General features: G+C 43.9%; 1 protein-coding gene across 2 annotated transcripts in view; it reads left to right on the top strand.

Annotated features, from left to right (window-relative positions):
• The window catches only part of TUSC3 (tumor suppressor candidate 3), a 308,021-nt gene that overhangs the window by 258,251 nt on the left and 26,296 nt on the right, over window positions 1-23,474 (top strand). Inside the window, exons 8-10 of one of the 2 annotated variants that reach the window (XM_075066436.1) lie at window positions 3,319-3,393; window positions 6,674-6,737; window positions 8,126-8,216. In XM_075066436.1, coding sequence (XP_074922537.1) covers window positions 3,319-3,393; window positions 6,674-6,737; window positions 8,126-8,216 — 230 coding nt within the window. The remainder of the gene's footprint in view (window positions 1-3,318; window positions 3,394-6,673; window positions 6,738-8,125; window positions 8,217-23,474) is intronic. The other variant, XM_075066435.1, reaches the window with a different exon arrangement.

Here is a 23,474-nt window from a genome sequence, read left to right as displayed (position 1 = left end):
TGTTATATTGAGGTAGCGGTGCACATGCACAAAATTAGAGCTAAAAGTTGACGCTACATTTCCAAAGATCCATTTCAATATAAGCTTGAGAAACCAAAACTTTCAGCAGCTGAATCACTGGGCCCAATAGACTCATGAACTAGATCAGAAGAGTTTTATTTTGATGTTCTTTTTCTTTGTCATTTTCACTTCTGTTCATTTAAAAAATAAAAAATAGGAAGAAAACCTCGTAACACTGTCTGATATGAAACAGTAAGGAATTCTGAATAATGGCAGCTACTTAGCACACTTCTGTTGCAGCCTATCTACTTGAGTTCTTTGCTCGTTTCTTGTGCACAAAGAGGTGAGTTAAGGTCAAAACAGTCTTATCTGTGAATATCCTTGCTCTTTCCAGCTTCAATCAAACCTGGGACATGAGTTTAACTTAATTTTTGCTATTTGTATTTAGATGGAGTAATACTTATTAGATAAGAAGCTAAGCAATAATTCGAGTAGGGTTCACTGTGAAACAGCCCGGATTCTGCACCCTTAGGGAAAGATTGTTAAGCTGAAATTTGGAAAACTTTGCAGTATTTAATATGTGCAGTTTTTAATACTTTAATACAGTTCCTTTATCTACATAATGAGATTATGTGTTGGCAGTATTACTTCTTTTCTTTACAGAAATTTAATTCCACTTTACTGATTGTTTCTGAAAGCAGTTGACCGCTTCATATGAGCAAACTTAATAGAGAGCTAAGTGAGATGTAGTATTTTATGCCATCACTGTATCTCCAAATAGCAATATAGTGTCATCATAATAAAATGTGACATGAATTAGTCCTGATGGTTTGTTAGAATTTTATTTTTTCCCCCATCAAATGCTATTTGCATTTCTACAATACTTTCTGCTTATTGTCACAGATACAGTATAGGCTCATACAGTCATAATATTATTTAGTTTCAACTTCCATTAACCCTTCTTCCATTGCTGATAATGGGAACAAAACACTTAAGCATGTGCTTAACTTTAAGCAGGTAGACAAAGTGCTTAAGAATGTGCTGAAGTCCCTAGAAATTAGGTATTTTAACTAAAACTTCAGGCATAGTTTATTTTTGAGAAATAAAATTTAGGTCAGGTATGAAGAATACCAAAGTGTGCATTCAATGGAATCAATAGGGCAATGATTCTTAACCTTTCTAGACTACTGTATCCCTTTTAGGAGTCTGATTTGTCTCACATGCCCCCAAGTTTTACCTCCTTTAAAAACCACTTGCTTATAAAATTAGACATAAAAATACAGAAGTGTCACAGCACACTATTACTGAAAAATTGTTTACTTTCTCATTTTTACCATATAATTATGAAATACATTGATTGGAATATAAATATTGTGCTCACATTTCAGTGTGATACTTGAGTCTGCTTTTCCACTAGTGAACCTTGTCTGAAGTCTGACAAGCCCGAGGCTTCAGGCCTGAACTATGTAACTTAGCTTTGTTGGCCCCCGGTGGTATGGGGCCACGGGCAGTTGCATTGCTTGCTATCCTGTAATGTCAGTCCTGCGATCCCCCTAAACCCATCCCAAGACCTCCTGAGAGCTGCAACCTCCATGTTGAGAAGCACTGATCTAGATGAGTTGAGTACCTTCTGGAAGACCTCTGCATACCCCCAGAGGTGCATATACTCCTGGTTAAGACTCATTGCAGTAAGCGATAGATGCTCCGGGGAGCCTTTTAGAGCTTTTTATGGTATGTTACTGGATACAGGTGATGTTCATAGATGTGGCGTGTTTGAAATGTCTGCTGTACATTTATCCCATAAGTCTGTAGAAATTTCTCCTCTCTTTAATTTTATAGTTGGTCTATCTTCTCCCACATCTAACCCTGGAAGAGTAACACTAACAAATTGTTTATTTCCAAACTGTATTAGAGAGTTACCTTTGGTTTTCAATTCTGTTTTTCACTCATTAGAGAAGTAAGTATCTTTTAACATTGGGTTGCCCCTCCAGATACATGTAAGTCAGTCATGCTTTTTGATATCCACATCAGTATACTAACTCAGAGGTGATGGCAAGCTCCTAGCTGTCATTCCCAGGAACATAGTACCAGTATTCTGAAATACTGGGTGGATAGAATTGTGATATTCTAATGAAGTCCTCTATCCAAGTGATCTCTTCAATAAGAGGTGCTTGAGGAAGCAATTATAGAGCACCAAGACAAGCCAGGGCTCAGAGGAGAGGACAGTTGGAGATGGATGGATGCATGTTATGCTACTATGTGAGCAACAGATGTTAAAATACTCTCAGTTGTATTTTGGAATAAAAACACAAAGGAGATCGTAGCGTGTTGATATATTGTTGTTAAACAGTAAAACAAGATGAACAATTTGTTCCCTCAGATGAAGTAGGTTAACCAAAGCTTTTTTCAGCAAAAATAATATTGGCCATAAAATATCTTTAGGTACCAGTGAAGTTCTTATTTCTTTAAATTGCTGATTACAAGTACAGCTTCCATGATGCATTATGCACTCCATCTTTCAATATAGCATTCATATATACCGCCTGTTCAAAACAGATGTTAAGTACAGTAGTAACTTCCTTTTCACTGATAGTTTCAAACAATTAAGTGAATGGCTGAGGATCATGCTAAATTAGTTAAATTGTTTTATCATTATGTACTTGTTTGCACTTGTAAAGCTTGTAATTAGACAATAAAAAATGCAAGTGGGAAAAAAATGTTCATGATGGAGATGTTTCTAAGCTGAACAAAATATTAACCAATATTTCGGCATAGAGAGAGATCCTGTAAATCTGAAAGCATTGAAAAGGGTGTGCTGCATGCAGTCAACTGCTTCAGTTTGCATCAATTAATTAATCAATGAACAGAATTGTATGTATGTACACTGCAAGTGTTTTCTGCCAGTATTCATTCTGCATTGGTAAAATTACTTTTGCTTTCTAGATTTCACATAGTTTGGCTTATGTTTTTATAATATTACATAAATACAAAAGCATCATTGCTCCTACCTGATCCCTTTAAAATCTTTCAAATCTTATTTCTGTTCTAAAATGTTTTGAGTTTTATGTAAAGCTACAAGTTGTTAACTTTAATAACACACAAAGTAGATTACTAAATGCAGCTTACACAATGGAAAATATCACTACATCTAAATATTTGTCTCCCTACAGTTTTGCATAATTTTTCAGTCTATTTATGGAATGGAGCATTTTTGATATTTTTGGTTTATAGAAAATGGAAACCTTAGTTCACAGATGCACTCTCATTGATTTCTGAGACATCCTTATTTCTGCTGTTTCCTTGACAACAACTGTATAGATGCTGCCATCACCATGGGAATGGTCCTTCTGAATGAAGCTGCTACTTCCAAAGGAGATGTTGGAAAAAGGAGAAGTAAGTTATTTAGTAGAATTTGTAGGATCTCTGAATTTTACTTATTGTAGGCATTCTAAGATGAACACAGAGGTTAGAAATGCCATTCAGGTTAAAGTTTTCAAAAGTGCCTAAGGCCTGGTCAGCGCACAGTTTTTATACCGATATAACTATTTCAGTTAGGGATGTGATTTATTTTAGAAAATAAGAGTCTGACTCCTAGTATGGACACATTTATAGCAGCATAAAAGTACCTTATACCATATAGCTTAGGCCTTATGATCTTCCCATATGGAAATAGCTATACCAGTATAAAACATTTTTATACTTATATAATTACATCCACACTAGGTGGGTTGCACTGCTCTAACTATAAAGGTATAGTTAAAGCAGTGCCATTTTTGTGTATAGACAAGTCCTAAGTGATTTAGGAGCCAAAGGGTAACATTTTCAAAAGCACCTAATTAATATAGGCACCTAAGTCCTGTTGAAGTCAGTGAGACTTAAGGTAGGAGTTTCAAAAACATCTAAGTCCTATTTTCAAAAGTGATTTAGGCATTTTGAATCTTGACTCCCTGTTGACTTTCTTTGGAACACAGGAATTGTATACTGGATCAGACTCATCTAGTTCAGTATAACAACCTGTCTCCAACACTGGTCAGTACCAGATGATTCAGTGCTTTGCAGTAGGCAGATGAGGTATAATGTGCTCCCACAATAGTTCTCATCCTAATCTCTTATGGTTAGAAATTGTTTAAATCCTGAAGCCTAAGATTTAGCAACCCTTCAAAAATATGTAGCCATTAATGCTGATAAGCCTGGTGGTGGTTTGAGTGATAGTCCGTATAATTCCACAGCTGATAAGTGCACATCCAAAGCAGATGCATTAGAAAACTTTCTAGTTAGCTGTGACTGGGGGACAGAGCATGCATCCTTTGCTTCCTCATGCATTTATGAGAGTATAAAGCGTAGAGCTGCCTCACACTCAGTTCCTTCTTACTGTCATGGTGTGTGTCATAGCGGGTCCTTTCAGAGTTACTTACCTCTTTAGATAGTCTTCAGGACCAGTGGGACCACAGGTCATCAACAGGACCAGCACCACTTTCAGTTCTGCGTGGCAGATCACAAGTTCCTGGGTTTCAAGCACTGCCTCATTTACAAGGCCTCATACCTCTCAATGACGATCAAACAAGGTGTCTACTCTGCCTTGTTGAGGGGCATATTCTGGATATATGTTTGATCTGCAAGTTATTTCTCAAAATGGAACCAGTGTTTGAGGGAGTCTTGCTTTAGAGTATCCCTTCTCAAGAAGTCCATGTGAATGGATTCAGACCCTAGTTCCAAGGCGTCCAGATTGTCAGTGGATCAGAGGTCCTGTAGATCCTTAAGGTCTGTGCCCCATGCATCTTCAAAATGAGGCACCTCTAAGTTAGCTGTGGTGTGGGAAAAATACTGGGATCGACTGGATGCCGAACAGAGGTCCTCAGGACAGAAGAGGCCCAGAAGGCCATCCATAGGCTTGGTGCTGATGCCGCCTATGCCAGTGAGAGATCCCCTGCTCCCAGAAGAGTGATACCTGTCATCCTTGGATGACAGCCCACAGTCATCCCCAACCACATCCAGGGGTTCAGCAGGATCACACACTGCCTCCACACACACACACACCACCTCCACCCAGTAGGGGAGCTTAGCTTCAAGAAAATTGTGATGCCAGTATTGATCCATACCAGAACCATGACCCAGCCTCCATTGCCATTTCATTTTAAGCTGTGCACTCTACGGATGCCTCAGTTTGTCTTGGGCCTACCATCCCTAGCATATTCTAGGTTCAGGCCAGCTTCCCTGTGGATGGGAGAGCACCATCCCCTCTGCATGTCCCAGATGATGAACTGCAATCTCAGCAGGTACCAACCAAAACTTCCTTGTCTTAGTCAGATGAAGCCCTGTTGCTGCACTAGGCATCAGCTGTTCTGGAGGACTGCAGTGAGCCGGTGTGGCTCCCTTCCGCCCCGGAGGGGGAAAAGCCCAGCTGGAGGCCAGAGTGGGTGGAGCGAGGGAGCTCTGAGCCCACCCCTCAAAGGATCAGGCAGCGACCTAGAACTATAAATGTTGGCCCTCAGAGCTCAGTAGGAGCCCAGCTGCCGGAGAGAGCAGATGTCCCTAGGGGACCCTGAGACTGGGAAGCTCCTAGTGAGTTCTAGACTTTGGTGTTCAAAGGGAAACTAGTCTCTAAAACAGTCCTCCAGGAGGCTTTAGATGCTATGCACATAGCATCCAAGATCTGCTAACCACAGTTGAGTACCTGCACTTTGAAGGTTGCTCTTTGTTTCATGATAAGATGGATGAGGCCACGAAATCACTGAAGAACTATAAGGCCACACTCAAGTCCCTGGGGTGCTGCACCCCAGCCATCACCTCAGACAGCACTTCAGGTCTCAGCATGTAAGCAGGCCCTCTACTATAGACCACAACAGTATGCCAGAAAGAGGCAGAAGACTTCTGGGAGAAGGCCCTCAGGAGTGGCCGCTACATCCCACTGTCCTTCATTCTCTGCAACCAGGCAGCAGATTTGATTCCACTCCCAAAGACAGCATGCCACTCACTACCCAGCCTTGATCATCTCCTCTGTATGGCATACATCTGTCTCATTTGCGCCATTTCTGATCACTTCAAACGAGTATGTATTGAACATTGTAGAGATGGGCTACACACTTGACTTCCTCTCCTGCCCACCTACCCACCAACTCTCCCTATCTCTATTCAGGGACCCATCTCATGAGAGCACTCTACACCAGAAGGTTCAGTCATCTTAGCTCTTGGCTCCATAGAAGAGGTTCTCTCACAGGAAAGGGGAAGATGGTTTTATTCAAGGTATTTCCTCATCCCCCAGTAAAAAGGGAGATCTTTGCACTATCCTCCCCTTTCATCAAGCTATCTACAGTGATTCTCAGGTCTCCTTCAATTGGACGTAGGCTGCTAAGATAATTTTGAAAAATTTGTCCTCAGTCCCTAACTTACCATCAGTGTCAAAATAGACAATTGCTTGATTTAAATTTGACTGTATCTCTCTGAACGTATTTCTTGGATTTGTGAGTCTGTATTACAGTAGTTCCAGATTCAGCCTTTCTTACTCATGATGAATAGTACCTTATTTTACAAGCATTTCCACAGAAATAAATGTTAATGCTCAGAGAGTAAAGTTTTACTCAATCTGATAAGGATGGCAAAACCTGGCCCTTAAGTGATGGGGAGAAGCAGTGTCTGAAAATGTCCTAACACATTTTGTTTTCTGGTTTAAAAGGAAAAGAGGAAATTATGAAAGTTGCCAGCTGTCATCTGCCATTTAAAGAGCTGATATGTCAATTGTAACATACCAAACTATATATTTATTATAGCATAATTGCTAAAGTGTTTTTTTGGAAAATGTTAAGATTCCTATTATGGCTAGTCAAGTCCATTAAATTAACAGTCTCATCATATTTATTGAACTAGCACTTACCAACTTCTTTTTTTAATAAAAAATGGGCTAATTATCTTGTGATGCAATCCTGTGATATGTGTATTATTAATAGATAATGACTTAATTTTATAAAGTTACTGAACTGTGGAAATGACAATACTCACATAGAGCTCCACCTCAGGCATGAGGACTTGAAGGGGACAGGTATACTGTCCTTGCATCAGCTCTTATCGATGAAAATATCGGTAGATGTCTTTCAGTGTCCTTCAAACAGCGATTTTTGTGCATCACAGCCTAATATGACATTGAGTTTCAATCATAATCTAATTGAGATACTGAAATTCTACATGTTTAGAGCGTGACTCTGAGAAGTGCTCAGTGTTTGCATCTCCCACTGCCTTCAGTTTTTGGTGATCACCGCCTTTCAATATCAAGCCCTCATTTTTTTTCAGTTTCTCATGTAAATGTTGAGTCAGGAAGAATTCCTTCAGGCATTCCTGCAGCTGAGCCGGCCCCTTGCCAGACCCCCACAATGTGACCACTTACGGCATTTAGAATTTGATCCTACTCCTATGGAAGTCATTGGCAAAATGCCCTTTGACTTCAGTTCTCTCCCGACAGCTTAGAGCAGCTTCTTCAGATGCGCTACAGAGGTGCAGCTGCACCAATGCAAATTTGTAGTTTAGACCTGCCTTGAGTTTAATAAGGTATTTGTTCAATCTCACTCTTCTTTCTTTCTCTGCCCCTTTTCTTACAGATGAACTAAAACAAATGGTTTCTCCCATTTATTTCAATAGAAATACTGTGATTTTTTTTTCCCACACAACCCTGATTGTTCAAATTCCAATTTATATTGAACATTCTTAATTATCCCAGATGTCACAGGGATATTGAATTCGTTTAATTGATTATTTATTTTTTTGGTGTGGGGGGTAATCAAAGGAATTTACATTACATTGCCTGAAATGTATAATTTACAAAGACTTCTATATCCACAGTCTCCAGCAAAGTGTTTGTATCCAAAAGCTGCAAACTATTGTTCCTTTTGCCTCAATAATACACTTATTCTGATAAGGTTTTTTTTTTAATAACCACAAATAAATAATTTCCAGGTGTGTTTTGATGCCCTGTTAGGAGATACTGGACATCATAAGGCAATATATCAAAACTTGAATACTGAACTATGCCAAATTTCTTTGTGATTGACATAAATAATATTTTTAGTATAGACTCTAGATGATAATCTTTTCCATGTTTTTATATGCTAGTAAACACAGTTAATATTTTTTCCAGTAATATGCCTGGTAGGACTGGGACTGGTGGTTTTCTTCTTCAGCTTCCTGCTGTCAATATTCCGCTCCAAATACCATGGTTATCCATACAGGTAATCTTTTATGTTATTAAATCCATTTTTATATTATAATGGGTACCGGGTATTTTTAAAAGTTCAAAACATTGGCTTGATCCTGCTGTTCTTGATGTTAATGAATATTTTGCCATTGATATCTATGGGAGCAGGACCAAGCCTGATTCTGTGATTCTATGAGTAAAAAGACAGTGATGTTTGGATACATGTAAAAAAGTAACTGACCCATTGTCTTAGCAGCTGTGCTGCACTTTACAGGTCAAAGGACGTGTTTGTGAGTGACTGAATTTCTTTGTAGTGGGCCCAGGAAAGATAATGCACCTGGAGTAGAAGATGATGAGGTTTATGATGGTCCTTAGTTCCTGTGGAAGTTCATTCCACATCTCAGACCAACTCTCAAACAAGCTGTCTCTACTGCACAGATAAGCAATACCCTTATTCATTATAATGGATAAATCACTCTGTCAAAACATTCCATAAGAAACTTCACATACTATATAAACTAAAACCACAAATACTTCAGATCTGAATACACAAACTCTAATAGGTAGAATTTTCCCCCACCTTTGGGACAGGGAAAAATAACTAGTGCTGCATATATATGAAGGCTTCTAAATATACAAGAGTGGGTGGTTAAGAACATACCTGCTAGAAATAATTGTAGAAGCACCTTTTTTACTGTGAAATCTTCACTGAAATGTGAACATAGCACATTTAAAAAGGGCTCTAGAGGTGATCCCGGCAATTACAGACCGGTAAGTCTAACGTCGGTACCGGACAAATTAGTCGAAACAATAGTTAAGAATAAAATTGTCAGACACATAGAAAAACATAAACTGTTGAGCAATAGTCAACATGGTTTCTGTAAGGAAATCGTGCTTACTAATCTATTAAGAGTTCTTTGAAGGGGTCAACAAACATGTGGAAAGGGGATCCAGTGGACATAGTGTACTTAGATTTCCAGAAAGTCTTTGACAAGGTCTCTCACCAAAGGCTCTTACATAAATTAAGCTGTCATGGGATAAAAGGGAAGGTCCTTCTTGGATTGAGAACTGGTTAAAGACAGGGAACAAAGGGTAGGAATTAATGGTAAATTCTCAGAATGGAGAGGTGTAACTAGTGGTGTTCCCAAGGGTCAGTCCTAGACCAATTCTATTCAATTTATTCTAAATGATCTGGGAAAGGGGTAAACAGTGAGGTGGCAAAGTTTGCAGATGAACTAAACTACTCAAGATAGTTAGACAAACAAGATTGTGAAGAACTTCAAAAAGATCTCACAAAGCTAAGTGATTGGCAACAAAATGACAAATGAAATTTAATGTGGATAAATGTAAAGTAATGCACACTGGAAAAAAATAACCCAACTATACATACATATGATGGGGCTAATTTAGCTACAGTGAGTCAGGAAAAAGATCTTGGAGTCATCGTGATAGTTCTCTGAAGATGTCCACGCAGTGTGCAGAGGCGGTCAAAAAAGCAAACAGTATGTTAGGAATCATTAAAAAAGGGATAGAGAATAAGACAGAGAATATCTTATTGCCCTTATATAAATCCATGGTACGCCACATCTCGAATACTGTGTACAATGTGGTTTCTCACCTCAAAAAAGATATTCTAGCACTAGAAAAGGTTCAGAAAAGGGCAACTAAAATGATTAGGGGTTTGAGAGGGCCCCATATGAGAAAAGATTAAAGAGGCTAGGCCTCTTCAATTTTAAAAGAGGAGACTAAGGGGAGATATGATAGAGGTATATAAAATCAATGAGTGAATGGAGAAAGTGGATAAAGAAAAGTTATTTACTTATTCCCATAATACAAGAACTAGGAGTCACCAAATGAAATGAATAGGTAGCAGTTTAAACAAATAAAGAGTTCTTGTTCACACAGCGCACAGTCAAGTTGTGAACTCCTTACCTGAGGAGGTGTGAAGGCTGGACTAATAACAATGTTTAAAAGGGAACTGGATAAATTCGTGGTGGCTAAGTCCATAAATGGCTATTAGTAAGAAGGGTAAAGAATGGTGTCCCTAGCTCTGTTCATCAGAGGATGAGATGGATGGCAGGAGAGAGATCACTTGATCATTGCCTGTTAGCTCACTCCCTCTGGGGCACCTGTCATTGCCACTGTCGGTAGACAGATACGGTCAGTAATAGACCTTGGTCGACCTGGTACGGGCCGTTCTTAGTTCACAGCTGTCACGTTTTTCAACAGACATTGTGTGCATACACTCAATTGATTTTCAGATTTTTTTTTTACTTTAATAACATGAAAGTTGAGTCAACACGCATTGTTTACTGAGACCATTGTACCAGCCAGAGTGACCATGGTTGAAGGCAGCACTGGGCATTGTGTAGTGAAGTTCGCAGATCTGGCTCAATCCTGTGTATGGAGGAATTGCTAGGGTACCCATACAGTAGGCATCAAGTAGAGTCGGAGGTTTGAGGCATGGTGGGCCGGATTGTTTTTGGCCATTCTGGTGACATGGCAGAATAGTGTGCAGTAACACTTTTCTGAATAGAATGAGCACCTGAAAGAAGGTCAGAGCTCTGAGGATTATGACATTTTGCACAAAGTCAGAACATTTGGGATTTGGCACTGACAGTGAATATGGAATGTCTCTAACTGCTCCAAGTTTGCTTGGAAGAGGGTCCAGGTTTCTGACCTTTATAGCAATACGGGTAGTACGGGTTTGATAGATCCTGAACTTTGTCTCAGCACAAATGTTTTTCCTTCCATAAACATAGACTTCAGAAAGGAAACAGTGAGACCTATTATTCAATGAGTGACTGGTTTGCTGTGACCGTTTAAACTCTTCTTGCAGCCTAAGTAGATGAACTTGTCAGCACTACCCATGGTACTCATGGAACTTGCCCATGGACTTGTCAGCACTACCCATGGAACTTGCTGCTAGCTGGTGGCAGAATGTGTCCTTTTCCACAGATGATGCATTTTCTATTGGCTTATAGGCCATAATGACAGATAAGTGTCCACAAAGATGTTGGAGCCAAACAAAGAGTAAGCCTGGAGACATGGGGTTCCATGTGTTTAAAGTCTATACTAGCTGTTGTCTAATAATAAGTGCCATACCGGAGCTGGATGTGGACAACCAGCATGGAGAGTGGTTGCTCCTTTTACAGTAACTTGATTGCTTTCTGGTAGACAAGGCTCTTTGATGCTGACGATTACAATCTTTTAACAGATAAATTCTTTGATGAACTGTCATGTACCCAGTGCCATTCAGGGTTAATATGTTCCATGTGGTGAAAATGTTTCTCAAATCTGGTTTGGACTTCCAGGAAGTAGGGGTCATTGGGGCTCCGCCTTCCCTATGAGAGGTTTGGGTTGCATTTGTCCTATGCATGCAAAGCACGCCTCTCCTTCCACAGTCAGTAATAGCATGGACTTTAATACTGGTGCTATTGTCACAGTCTGTCATGGCTTTTTTCCCCCTTCATTTCACACTGTCTTGTTGAGGTGGGGAGACAAAGAGGGATTTCGTATGTGTGGGACACCATCCCACTTCCTAGGAACTAGTCCCTCAGATGCCATTGGTTCCTGGGGGGCATGAACAACCATTATGAATATCTGGTTCTTCTACACTATGCGATCCACACATCCATAGTCATGGCTCATTCACCTTCACTACCTTTGGGGAACTTGGCCCTCATCTGCTGAGTTTGTCATTGGCCTTCACTTGTTACCCTGAGCAGAAGCCCTAATCAGGTACTACCAGCCGGAGGCGCACATAGCCAGGGATGACCATACCCTGAAGTAGAGCAGCCTAAACTGCTGCTACCTACTACCCAAAACAGAATCATAGGAGATTATGGTTGGAAGAGATCTCAGGAGGTCATCTGGTCCAACCACCCTCCTTGTGAAATAGTTTTTTCCTAATATCCAACCTAGACCCACCCCCATTGCAACTTGAGACCATTACTCCTTGTTCTGTCATCTGCCCCATTGAGAAGAGCCTATCTCCATCCTCTTTCGAAGCCCCCTTCAAAACATGGAAGGATGCATACTAATCTAAATTACATGCTTAAAATCTTTGATTACTGTATATTGGCAAATATAAAAAACGTTTGGTGTCTCAAACTAAAAGATTTTAAGTCTCATTAACATGCCTACATAGTATTTCAGTAAAGATAATTAATTTTATTACATTTGTTCTTTCTTAATATTCATTGGCAAATCATTATAAATGATACATAAATGGAAAAAGACTTCCTACCATGTCAAGAGAAAGATATCCTGATGATCTGAGAACGTATTTTCTTCTTCCTACTTTGTAAACTTCTCCCCGCAAGTTAAATGCGGTAAAATCTCATCAGCAGCATTTCCATCAAACAAGAAGAAATAAAGTTGAAACTCTTCTGACATTCTGCCTTTTATTTCATTTTACTTTTGCTCACTCCCTCAGCACAAGTGAGATAATGAGTTTTTTTATTGTTGTAGGATATTTCAGTAGACCATAATGTTACATCCATTCTGTCCTTTAACAAGAAGTGATATTGAATGGAACTGGAATTTGATTCAAGAACAGTCAGAGGCGAGAGCTTGGCTTGTTCTCTTCTCCGGTGTTTTTGATTTAATACTTCTCTGCCATCATCTCAAAAACATCTGCAACATGTCTTAGAATCTGGCTACATTTTGCAAAAGCATGGCATTTTGTGTGTTAGTCTTGGATCTTGTGTGCTCTGTGACTATATATAACTAGCACTCGGTTGGCTTTTTTTGTATGTTGTCTTCCATCACTGTGATATCTTAGCACCTTTCACAAGAAAAAAAAAATTCACCCACTTTCCTTTCTAGCCCTACCAACAGGAACTAGCTTAGTTATTTTTAAAAATAAAGTATAAGGATGGTGATGTGATGAAGACTATTTTTGTGGGAAAATGGTTTTTCATTTATTTCTTAACATGGTCATGGTGGTGAACATTCTTATAGCAACAAGCACTGAGTTCCACTGCCTTGGGTTAGCTCTTGTGGAAGATACATCTGACTGATATAAGCCTTCTCTGTTCATTGACAGCTTTATTTTTGCAATGGAACAAATCTGTCATGCAGTCATCACAGGGAATGTAATCTTTCAGATAGCTACAGCCAATATTATTCAAGGTTTTGAAAATCATGGACCATGTCAAGAGATAAACCCCAAATGAGATGATACTCCGGGAGCCTTGTGTTTCCTGTGGTCTTGCCTTGCCTGTTTTTATATCTCCTTTCTGCTGAGTTAGGCCTTGTCTACACTACCCGGGTAAATCAACCTAAGTTATGCTACTCCAGCTATGTGAATAACATAACTGAAATCGGCGTAGTTTAGGCCGACTTACCACAGTGTCTTCACTGTGCTGCGTCGATCAGAGATGCTCTCCGGTCAACTTACATTACTCTTCTCAGGGAGCTGGAATACCGGAGTCGACCAGAGAACGCTCTGCTGTCGATTTACCAGGTCTTCACTAGACCCACTAAATCGACACCCACTGCATCAATTGCAACAGGAATGATCTCCCAGTAGTGAAGACGAACCTTTAGTTAGATACCACATGCATCTTTGCTGCTACACAGCAATACAATTAAAAACACTTGATGGCCATTGGTGCTCCTATACCTGCAGCCTTATCTAAATGTATTTGTCAGCAAACCATGAAAGTAAATACATATAGCATTTTTTAAAAGTGATGTTTGTGTGCTTATTTATATTTGTTTTGAAATGACTGTACCTTGAACTCCGAAGGATTGAGCTAATCAGACCCAAAGTACAGCACTATTAAAATATTCCTTTTCTTTCCTAGTTTACCATGTTCCTGTCTAACTTGTGCTTCTTTAAGTTCTTCCCCAAAACACTGTTCCCAACAGACCTACAAGCTCTATTCCTCCCCTCTAAGAACGTTTATGAATAACTTGCTTGATTCACCTTTACTAGCAGAAGAGGAATAGCTTGCAAACTCTAGCAGGTCAGCTGAACCAGTCAGGGCATTCTCCTCTTGGTGGGGTGCATGTTTTTAGCCAGTATCTCCAGAAGAAACCCATTAGTGAAGGCTAGGTAGGAGACGGTAGCTCAGTTTCTTACTGACAGTGAATGTGGCCCAACAAATATTACTAAAATATTAAATACTATGTAAACAGCTCTTGGAACTAACAAAATGTGTGTGCTGAACTTCACTGCTGAATCATTTGCTTTGTGATATATTCTATCCCTGTATCTATGTCTATTAACATTGTACATCCTTTTGCATAGGGACCTTGTCTACTCACCTGTCTCTAAAGTGTCTGGAACAATTTTGGTATGATATAAACAATAATTTGCAAGATGAAATATCCCAGTTCTAGATGTACTTAAAAGCCTTTTTTATGTTGTCTTTTGGAACACAGCTACAAATCAAGAGAATTTTTTTCTGCCACTTTATGATATACAGACCATGTGACTGGACGATTTAGGGAATATTTGTGCTTTTTCCACAAATGCCTTTTGTAGTTTAATTTGGTTTTGTTTTTTTATATTCCGCAGCAAGATCTTCATGGTTGTGAAACTATGCCTGTCACACTATTCTAACAATCCATTCTAGCCATAAAAACTTTTCTTATGATAAAGCACCTAACATGGATGTTTTCAGCCAGAGAGAAATTTAAAAAAATACTTTCTAATAGTTTTGTGATAACAGTAAAACTATTTTTTGCATTATTTCCTTGTTTGCAGAGGTTATTCTGTGAATCATATTCATAGAGTTTAGTATGTCCTCTTAAAACTGTAGTTTAGTCCGTTTCAGAAAACTTCTATCCCTGTATGTGAATTGGAATACACTATTACCAAGCAATGAAAATTGTATAGACAGATACTTTAGAAGAGAAATTAAAAATAAATTAATGAAAGAATTATTCAGTTCTTCATATGGAGATTTTTAAATCCAATAGCATTACTCATTCAGCAACCTAACATTAAAATTGGCTATTATATCAGAGGGCTAGAGGGTAGCAAATATAATACCTACATTTTGAAAAAACACAGGAGTAAATCCCTGGAATTACGTACTGGCACACCTTATTTCAGTACCAGGAAAATGGGTTGAAACTATATTTAAAAATGGAATGTCTAAACAATTAGATTGGCATAATAACATGAATAAGCCAGAAAGACTTCTGCAAAGGAAATTAAACAGTTTTTTTTCAGCACGGCGACAGTGAGAAACTCAAGGTTTGATGTTAGGACTGTTTTTGTTTAAAGTATTAATGATCCGGAAAAGAATAATGGTAGCAAAGTTTGCAGATGCTGAGAAAATTGTGAGAACTTCATAGGGACCTAACAAAGCTAGGTAAAAGGGCAGCATAATGGCAGATGGAATTCATTGTTGACAGGTGAACTTAATGCATATTGGAATTCATATCATTAATAGTAAGAATAATCTTGCTTATTTAGTCTACCTCCATTTTCATTGATGCAAATCATAGGGTATTTACCACTTACCATGTTGAAAGTATTTCACAGCCAGGATCGGTGCAAGGATGTTTCGCGCCCTCCTTGTCCCCAAGCCCTGCGGCAGCTTCCCACCCCCCTCCATCCGGCATGAGGCACCTCCCCACCCCACCTCTGCCCTGAGGCGACCCCCACCCCCCGCATGGCAGCTCTCCCTCTCCTAAGCTGATTGGCACTGCAAGCCAGTGAGGCAGGAGAATTGAAGCAGTGATGGCGTACTCAGGGAGGAGGCGGAGCAGGGGTGAGCTGGGGTGGGGAGTTTCCCTGTGTGCTCCCTCCCTTTCTTGCTTCAGGCGGCCCTCCCCATGCCCCCCCGCTCCAAATCCCTCCACCTAAATGCCGGCGGCGACCGGGTGGCCGAAGATCAGCAAAAAAACTTCAGGACCAGACTTCAAAGAGAAACTGCTGAGCTTCAGTTCATCTGCAAATTTGACACCATCAGCTCAGGACTAAACAAAGACTGTGAATGGCTTGCCAATTACAGAACCAGTTTCTCCTCCCTTGGTTTTCACACCTCAACTGCTAGAACAGGGCCTCATCCTCCCTGATTGAACTAACCTCGTTATCTATAGCTTGCTTGGTAGCATATATATACCTGCCCCTGGAAATTTCCACTACCTGCGTCTGACAAAGTGGGTATTCACCCACGAAAGCTCACGCTCCAAAACGTCTGTTAGTCTATAAGGTGCCACAGGATTCTCTGCTGCTTTTATAGATTCTTCTATGTTATTTTACAGATAACTGGAACAAATTATTCACGATTCAGTCCTTTGGTGTGATCCTCACACTGGAGAATTAATTATTATCTCTAAAGCTGTTACTCCTTTTGTACCTTGAGATTTCGCTTGCTACTCAGCCAACGTTTATTCACTTTTTGCCTATCTGCTCCAATGCAGTGTCAAACCTTTCTCACATTTCTCTCTGCCCCATTGGTGAAACTTGACCCTAGCCAATGGAGTCTTACCTTCTCATTTGTGAATAAAGAGGTAATTGATATCAACTTGTCTTCTACAGTAATCCTTAGTGGTCATACTATCTTCTTCCCTGTTTGCTGGGTCCTGTTAAATTTTAATGCTCAATTTTCTTTTCATGTCATGCATGTAATTCTCATCAGTGTTTGTGTGTGTGCGTGCATGCACTCAGAGAACACTAAGGACAGAACATAAAGACCCTTTTATATTTAAATAATTAATTTCCCTCATTTAGCCACTTTTATTTCATGTATATATTGTACTTAGGAAAAATTGTATCTGTAGTATTTATTTACTCTCTCTTTTTTTTTTTTTTTTTTTTTTTTTTTTTTGTTTTTTTTTTTTTTTTTTTTTTTTTTTTTTTTTTTTTTTGTTGGTCTGTATTCTTTATCTCTCTCCCCTGGAATTTTCGTAGCCTTATACATTGTTTTCCTTTTACCACTAATCCTCCAAATTTATCCACATGATGATAAATAGATTTGAAAAATACCAAATGTGTTACTGACAGTGGTACCAGGTTATTTTTTTTTTACAATATTCTTTCTCTGTGTTCTCAATGTTCATCTCCTATCTTTTGCTTTTCACAATTTCTTCTGTTCTGCTTTGTTTGGTATCACATTGAATATCATTTCTTTTTTGTGTTTGATGTATATGTTATGCAGCAGAAGGAAATCCTTACCTAACCTGACTTCTTCTGTTGAATAATCTCCAGTTTGTATTTGAGTAATAAAATATCCCAGAGATCGGCAACCTTTCAGAAGTGGTGTGCCAAGTCTTCATTTATTCACTCTAATTAAAGTTTTCGCATGCCAATAATACATTTTAACCTTTTTAGAAGGTCTCTTTCTATAAGTTTATAATATATATAACTAAACTAAGGTTGTGTGTAAAGTAAATAGGGTTTCATAATGTTTAATAAACTTCATTTAAAATTAAATTAAAATGCAGAGCCCCTTGGACTGGTGGCCAGGACCTGGGCAGTGTGAGTGCCACTGAAAATCAGCTCGCGTGCTGCTTTCGGCACCTGTGCCATAGGTTGCCTACCCCTGAAATATCCCATTACTTCTTTGAGTTCTTCATATTGTGCAGCTGGTGGATACATGGGAAATGTATCTTTTGTTTTCTTTGGGCTGGTAAACCTCATCTGTGCAATGAACATGAAGGGTCAGAGGGAGCTATGCCAGTTTGCATCAGCTAGAATTTGGCCCTAAAAATGAAATGGGACGTGTTAACTATAACATTTGACAGTCTTGAAAAAAGTAGAGAGGTGGCTGTTTTGGTTTCTTTTTCAGCTCATATTTGCATGCATTTAAAAAGTAATGTTTGAAATGACGTTCATGCTCTATAAACAGAGCTACAAGCAACATCACAAATCCACCATTGTCCCTCTTCAGAGAAAGTTAAAAATACTAAATTACTTGTTTGCTGTTTGTTACCGAACAACCATGTAAATCTTTACAGAAGCAGTGTCCCTCAATAAAGGATTTAAGAAATAACACGTCTCCTTGTATGCATCCTCTCTCCTCCCATCACTGACCTCAATGAGGTAAGATATACAAGATGAAATCAAATGAAGATAAATCAAGAGTCAACGACTGGAGAAAGCAGGTTCTTCTTCGAGTGCTTGCTCATATCCATTCCAGTAGGTGTATGCGCCGCGCGTGCACGTTCGTCGGAGAACTTTTACCCTAGCAACTCCAGTGGGCCGGCAGGTCGCCCCCTAGAGTGGCGCCGCCATGGCGGGTGATATATACCCCGCCGGCCCGCCCGCTCTCAGTTCCCTTCTTAACGCGTGTCGGTCGTTGGAACTGTGGAGCCGGCATAGCTGAACCTCCACGTCCCTAGCTTCTCTTGTTATCGTTTATATTTACAGTTATTTGTAGTTTACTTAGTATTATATAGTTGTAGCTTAGTAGTTCAGTTTGTTGTGTATATATAGTAGTTAGTTAGCGGGTTTCGCGGGCTCTAGCCTCTCCGCGCCCGGCCCGGCGAGCTGGTTCGCCGGCTTCAAAGCGGCTCGCTGGTAAAAAGCTGATGCCACCAGTGATCCCCACGCGCTGCATTAAAGTGCCTGGGGGAATCTCACAGCCTCCAGAGAAGTGCCGCATCTGCAACCTTCCGGCGCGAACTAAGAGGAGCGAGACCAACGGCTCCCGGACGCTCTTAATGGAAGCAGGCACTTCACCCGCGCCGTCGGCACGAGTCGCGGCTGCCGGCACCGGATCCCTCCGGCACGCGAAAGCGCAACGGCACCAGCCCTGCGCGGCACGGCTCCTGGGAAGAGGTTCCTCCTCATCCTCTACCCGGTTAAGGCAGCCCCGGAAGGAGCACCGATGGCGACGGCGGCCGCGCCGCCGGCCATTGGGCTTCGTTGACTCCGGGCTGGGCAGGTCGTCGATCCGATCCCTCTTAGCTCCCCCGCCAAAGATCTGGGTTGAGCTCGTAGTCTCGTCCACGCCGAGACATTTCGTCGGCAGGGACCTTATCGCCTTGACTGGAGCCCCCGTCAGGGCTGCCCAGCACCGCCGGTGCGGTTGTACGTTCCAAGGGCAAGCCGACGCGCGCCCCGGCGGCCGGATGAGAGTACCGTCCCCAGATTCTCCGGTCCAGCAGTTGATCACGCTCCCGGCCAACCGATCCAGGTTACGGCCCGATCCGTTCCAGGCAGGGAGGTCGTGGTTCGAGGCGTCCGCTCGCAGTCCCGGCACCGCTCTCCTCGCGGCCACCGTCGTACTCGCGGCGCTGATCATTCTTCACGTCCGGTCCCGGTACTCCTGGCACGCTCCAGCTCAGCCTACCCTACAGGCACGTGACTCGAAGGAGCCGGTTCACGGCACGGGAAGGTTCCAGATCCGGTTCGACCTCCTGCACCCAGCGCTTGGGTGGCAGGTCCCGGTCCAGATCTCGGCACGGTAATGGCTCACGGCACCGCTCCCGGCCACAGAGGAGGCCGTCGCTGTCGAGGGCGCTGGATTCGCCACTACCGCGTTCCGTCCCCCGTGGCCCTCTCGGCAGGGTTCAGTCTCTTCGAGGACGGATAGCGTCTACCTGGACTTTGACAGGTCGCCGCCCTCTTCCTAGGCGGTTCCCAGGAACATGGTCCTGCAGCAGTGGGGCTCTGGACGCCCTGGGCAATACCAACAAGCCCAGGGGTCTCAGCAACTCCACCACGTCGCCTGGTTCAGAAGTGTAGGGCTCCACAGGCTACGGTTTCTCGCCCACGCCATCCCTGCAGAGGAACAAGTCTCCCGTACCCGCCTGAGACTTGACCCCCCGCAGGTGCAGAGACGCCTGTCCTCCTGAGCTGCCACCTGACCACTTTGAGTGGTCTCCGCCTCGTCTCCTCAGCCGGATGAAGCGGGGCGGGACGACGACCACCGGTCCCCCGCTAGGACCTCAGGGCTCACCAGGACCTCCTCAGACGCGTTGCACACAAAACCATGAGCATCCAGCTGAGGAGGTCTCCGAGGTTGCAGACCTGGTCGTCACGATACTCTTGGCAGATGCGCCCACTACGCCGGTCGCCCAGGCCCTTCAGTAAAAACCAACAAGCGAACGCCACACCATCTGGGCAGTCTCGGCCTCCATTCCCCCGCTGCTCGGGGTTGGAGCGCAAGTATATGTTCCCTCGAAGGGATAATGAGTATCTATACGTGTCCATCCAGCCCCCATGTTCCCTCGTCGTTCAATCTCGTGAACGAGAGGGAATGGCAGGACAAGAAGCTCCGGCCTGAAGTCTCGGGAGGCGCCGGCGTATGACCTGCCTCGCCGTAAGGTCTATCCGCCGGAGCGTTGCAGCAATGCGGGTTTGAACCAACAAGCCCTCTCAGCCGCTACGCATTATAATACCTGGGAGGCCGGCTGTTAAATTTAGGGAGCTTCTCCCAAAAACGCTCGACAAGAGTCACCGCCCTCCTGGACGAAGGCAGAAGGCGCTTGCGCCGCACTTCGCTGCAGGCGTCTTTGGACGGCACTGGCTCAGCCGCTAGGACCATCGCCTCCGGTAGTCACTATGGCCCGCATCTCCTGGCTACAGGTCTCGGTCTCCCTCCGGGAACTCCAGACACATACAGGACCTTCCGTTTGGAGGCCAGGGCCTATTTTCTGAAAAGACAGCCCCGCGCTCGCAGAGTCTTAAGGACAAACGAGATTTTATGCATGCCCTTGGGATGCCACGTCTCTAATGCTATCGATCCGGAGCCGTACAGTGTCCGTTCAGAGCCGCCAACAAAGCGGAGGCCCTTCCCGCAGCCAGGCAAAGCTAGGACTTTGCCAGGAGACGTAACAGATAGGTGGCAGGCGCGACACTTGGCAACCCACAGGGCAAACTCAAGGTCCCTCCAGGCCATCGCCTCCGCGTCCGAAGCCGTCCTTTGAAGTGGCGCCCGGGGGCGCTGTACCAGTTGTTTTCCATGGATCCATCTCCTCCCTTTCCAACCATCTCTCGTTCTTTCCTCCCGGCGTGGCGCCAGCTTACTACGGACCGTGGAGTCCTCCGCATGCTGCGGCTTGGTACACCTGCAGTTTGCTTCGTAGCCCGCCCTTCTCGTGCCCCCCTCCTCGTCCCTCTTCAGAGGGACCCCTCTCACGAGCAAATCCGCCTACAAGAGGTTCGAACCTCCGCGACAACGGGGGCCGTGGAGGAGGTGCGGGGACGAGGGAGGGAAGGGGTTCTACTCCCGTTATTTTCTGATCCCAAGCCAAGGGAGGTCTCCAACCAGTCCTGATCTCGCCGGACTCACAACAGATAAAACTACTGAAGTTGAAGTCCGCATGGTTTCCTTGGGGGACGCATAGTACATTCTCCTGGGATACCCGGAGCTGGTACGACGCCCTCGCATTCAGGACCCTGATTTTCCATATCTCCATCTTTCCGCCCCATGAAGATTCCTCCGCTCATTGTTGGCGGCAGCACTATCAATTCACGTCCTTCGTTCGCGACTCTCCACGCCGCCGGAGAGATGTTTCACACAATGCATGGCCGAGTGTTCGCCTTTTCGCCGTCGGAGTCGGGTACACGTGTTCCCCTACCTCGTGACTGGCTTATCGGGGGCCTTCACAGGATCGAGTCCAGGACACCATCCAAGTGGTCACCCCTTTTCGCCGGCCTCGGGCTACTACCAAGCGGAGAAGTCCCTCTATCCCTATCAGAGATAAGAGTTTATCGAGCCGTTCGTGGTACTCTACTATAGCCCGGGCCGGTCTTCCTCCAGCATGGTCCAGACGCTGTCGAACCTATCTCGCGGGCCTACGTCAGCACCTGCTGACCTCCCTGCGCACTGCCGTGATGCTGTTGGGGCACATGGCAGCCAGGCACTTTCGTCACAGCGCCACGCCCGACTCTGCCTCCGCCCCTACAATCCGGGCTCATCCCCCGCTCCGTTCGGTCGTCCAGACGCACGTTGGACCGGTGGGTCACAATTCACAAGTCGTCCTCTCTCTCTCTCCAATGGTGGCTAGATCAGTCCGTCGATGTGCGGGGGCTTCCATTTCATCAGCCCAGCCCTCGTCGTGTCCCTGTAAGGACGGAACGCGTCAGATTTGGGATGGGGGGCTCACCTAGACCCTCCGGACCCAAGGGGCTGGTCTCCTCCCGAGCTGCCTGCATATCAAAACGTCCGGGACGTTGCAGAGCGGTCCACCTGGCTTGTCTCGCGTTTCGTCGTCAGAGTCCAGGGCGCTGTGTCTCAGTCTTTATCACGACAACACGACGGCAGTTTACTACTGTGAACAAGCAAGGCGAACGAAATCCTCCTCTTCTTCTCGAGAAGCAACGATACGTGTGGGATTTGCATAGCCACACTCGGTTCACTGATTGCTTCCTACCTTGCCCAGGGCTCGGAATTACCCTGGCGGACCGTCTCCAGCCGGTCCTTCAGCTTCCAGAATGGTCTCTTCGCCCGGACGTCGCCCTTGCTCTCTCGCAGTGGGGGCATCCCACGGGACTCCTTTGCACGCCGCAGGAAACAGGAAAGTGCCCGATGTTTTCTGCTCTTTCCAGGCGCGAGCCGAGGGCTCGATACGCGGACAGCCTTTCTAATTCCCTGGTCGACGCACCTCTTCTATGCGTCCCCCCCCTTTCCCGTTAGTCCACAAGCGTCTTCTGAACGGCGCGGCAGCGACGGACCCGCATTGATGTGATCGCTCTGGCAATGGCCCGCCAGCATTGGTACTCTCTGTTGCTGGACCTGTCGGTAGTCGACCCGGTTCCCTGCCTCTTCACCTGGACCCTGATCACACAGGACCACCGGCCCGCCTTTGTCACCCGGACCTCCAGTCGCTGCACCTACTCAGCGTGGCTCCTGAGTGGCTAACTCGGTCCGAATTACATTGCTCTGTCCCGCAGCGAGGCAGGTCCTTCTGGGAAGTAGAAAACCATCCTACAGGGCGACATACGTAGCCAAATGGAAGCGTTTTACCGTGCTGCGTGCACGGAACAGCGCTTCCATCCCACCGATGTTTTCCATACCAGTGATTTCTAGATTACCTTTGGTCGTTCAAGGGAGAAGGCCTGGCACTGTCCTTCTCTCGCGTTCATTCGCGGCCTCTCCACTTTTCACCCAGGGATGAAGACAGCTCGTCTTCTCGCACGCCAATGGTGTCCCTAGATTCTCAAAGGGCTGGAGCGCCTTTACCCGCAAGTCCGCCCCCCAGCCCCTCCTGGGATCTCAACCTGGTTGCTATCCCGTCTCATGTCTCCCCGTTTTGAGCGCTTGGCTACGTGTTTCCCTTCTACTTTCCCTGAAGACCGAGGATTCTGGTGGCGGGATCACTTCTGCGCGGCGCGTGTCGGGAGCTGCGCGCCTCGTCGTGATCCCTTGTATACGGT

Source organism: Chelonoidis abingdonii, chromosome 5, assembly GCF_003597395.2.
Source record: "Chelonoidis abingdonii isolate Lonesome George chromosome 5, CheloAbing_2.0, whole genome shotgun sequence".
NCBI lineage: Eukaryota > Metazoa > Chordata > Testudines > Testudinidae > Chelonoidis > Chelonoidis abingdonii.
Note: the sequence above shows the minus strand (reverse complement) of the source record. Positions and strands in the feature narration are given on the sequence as shown.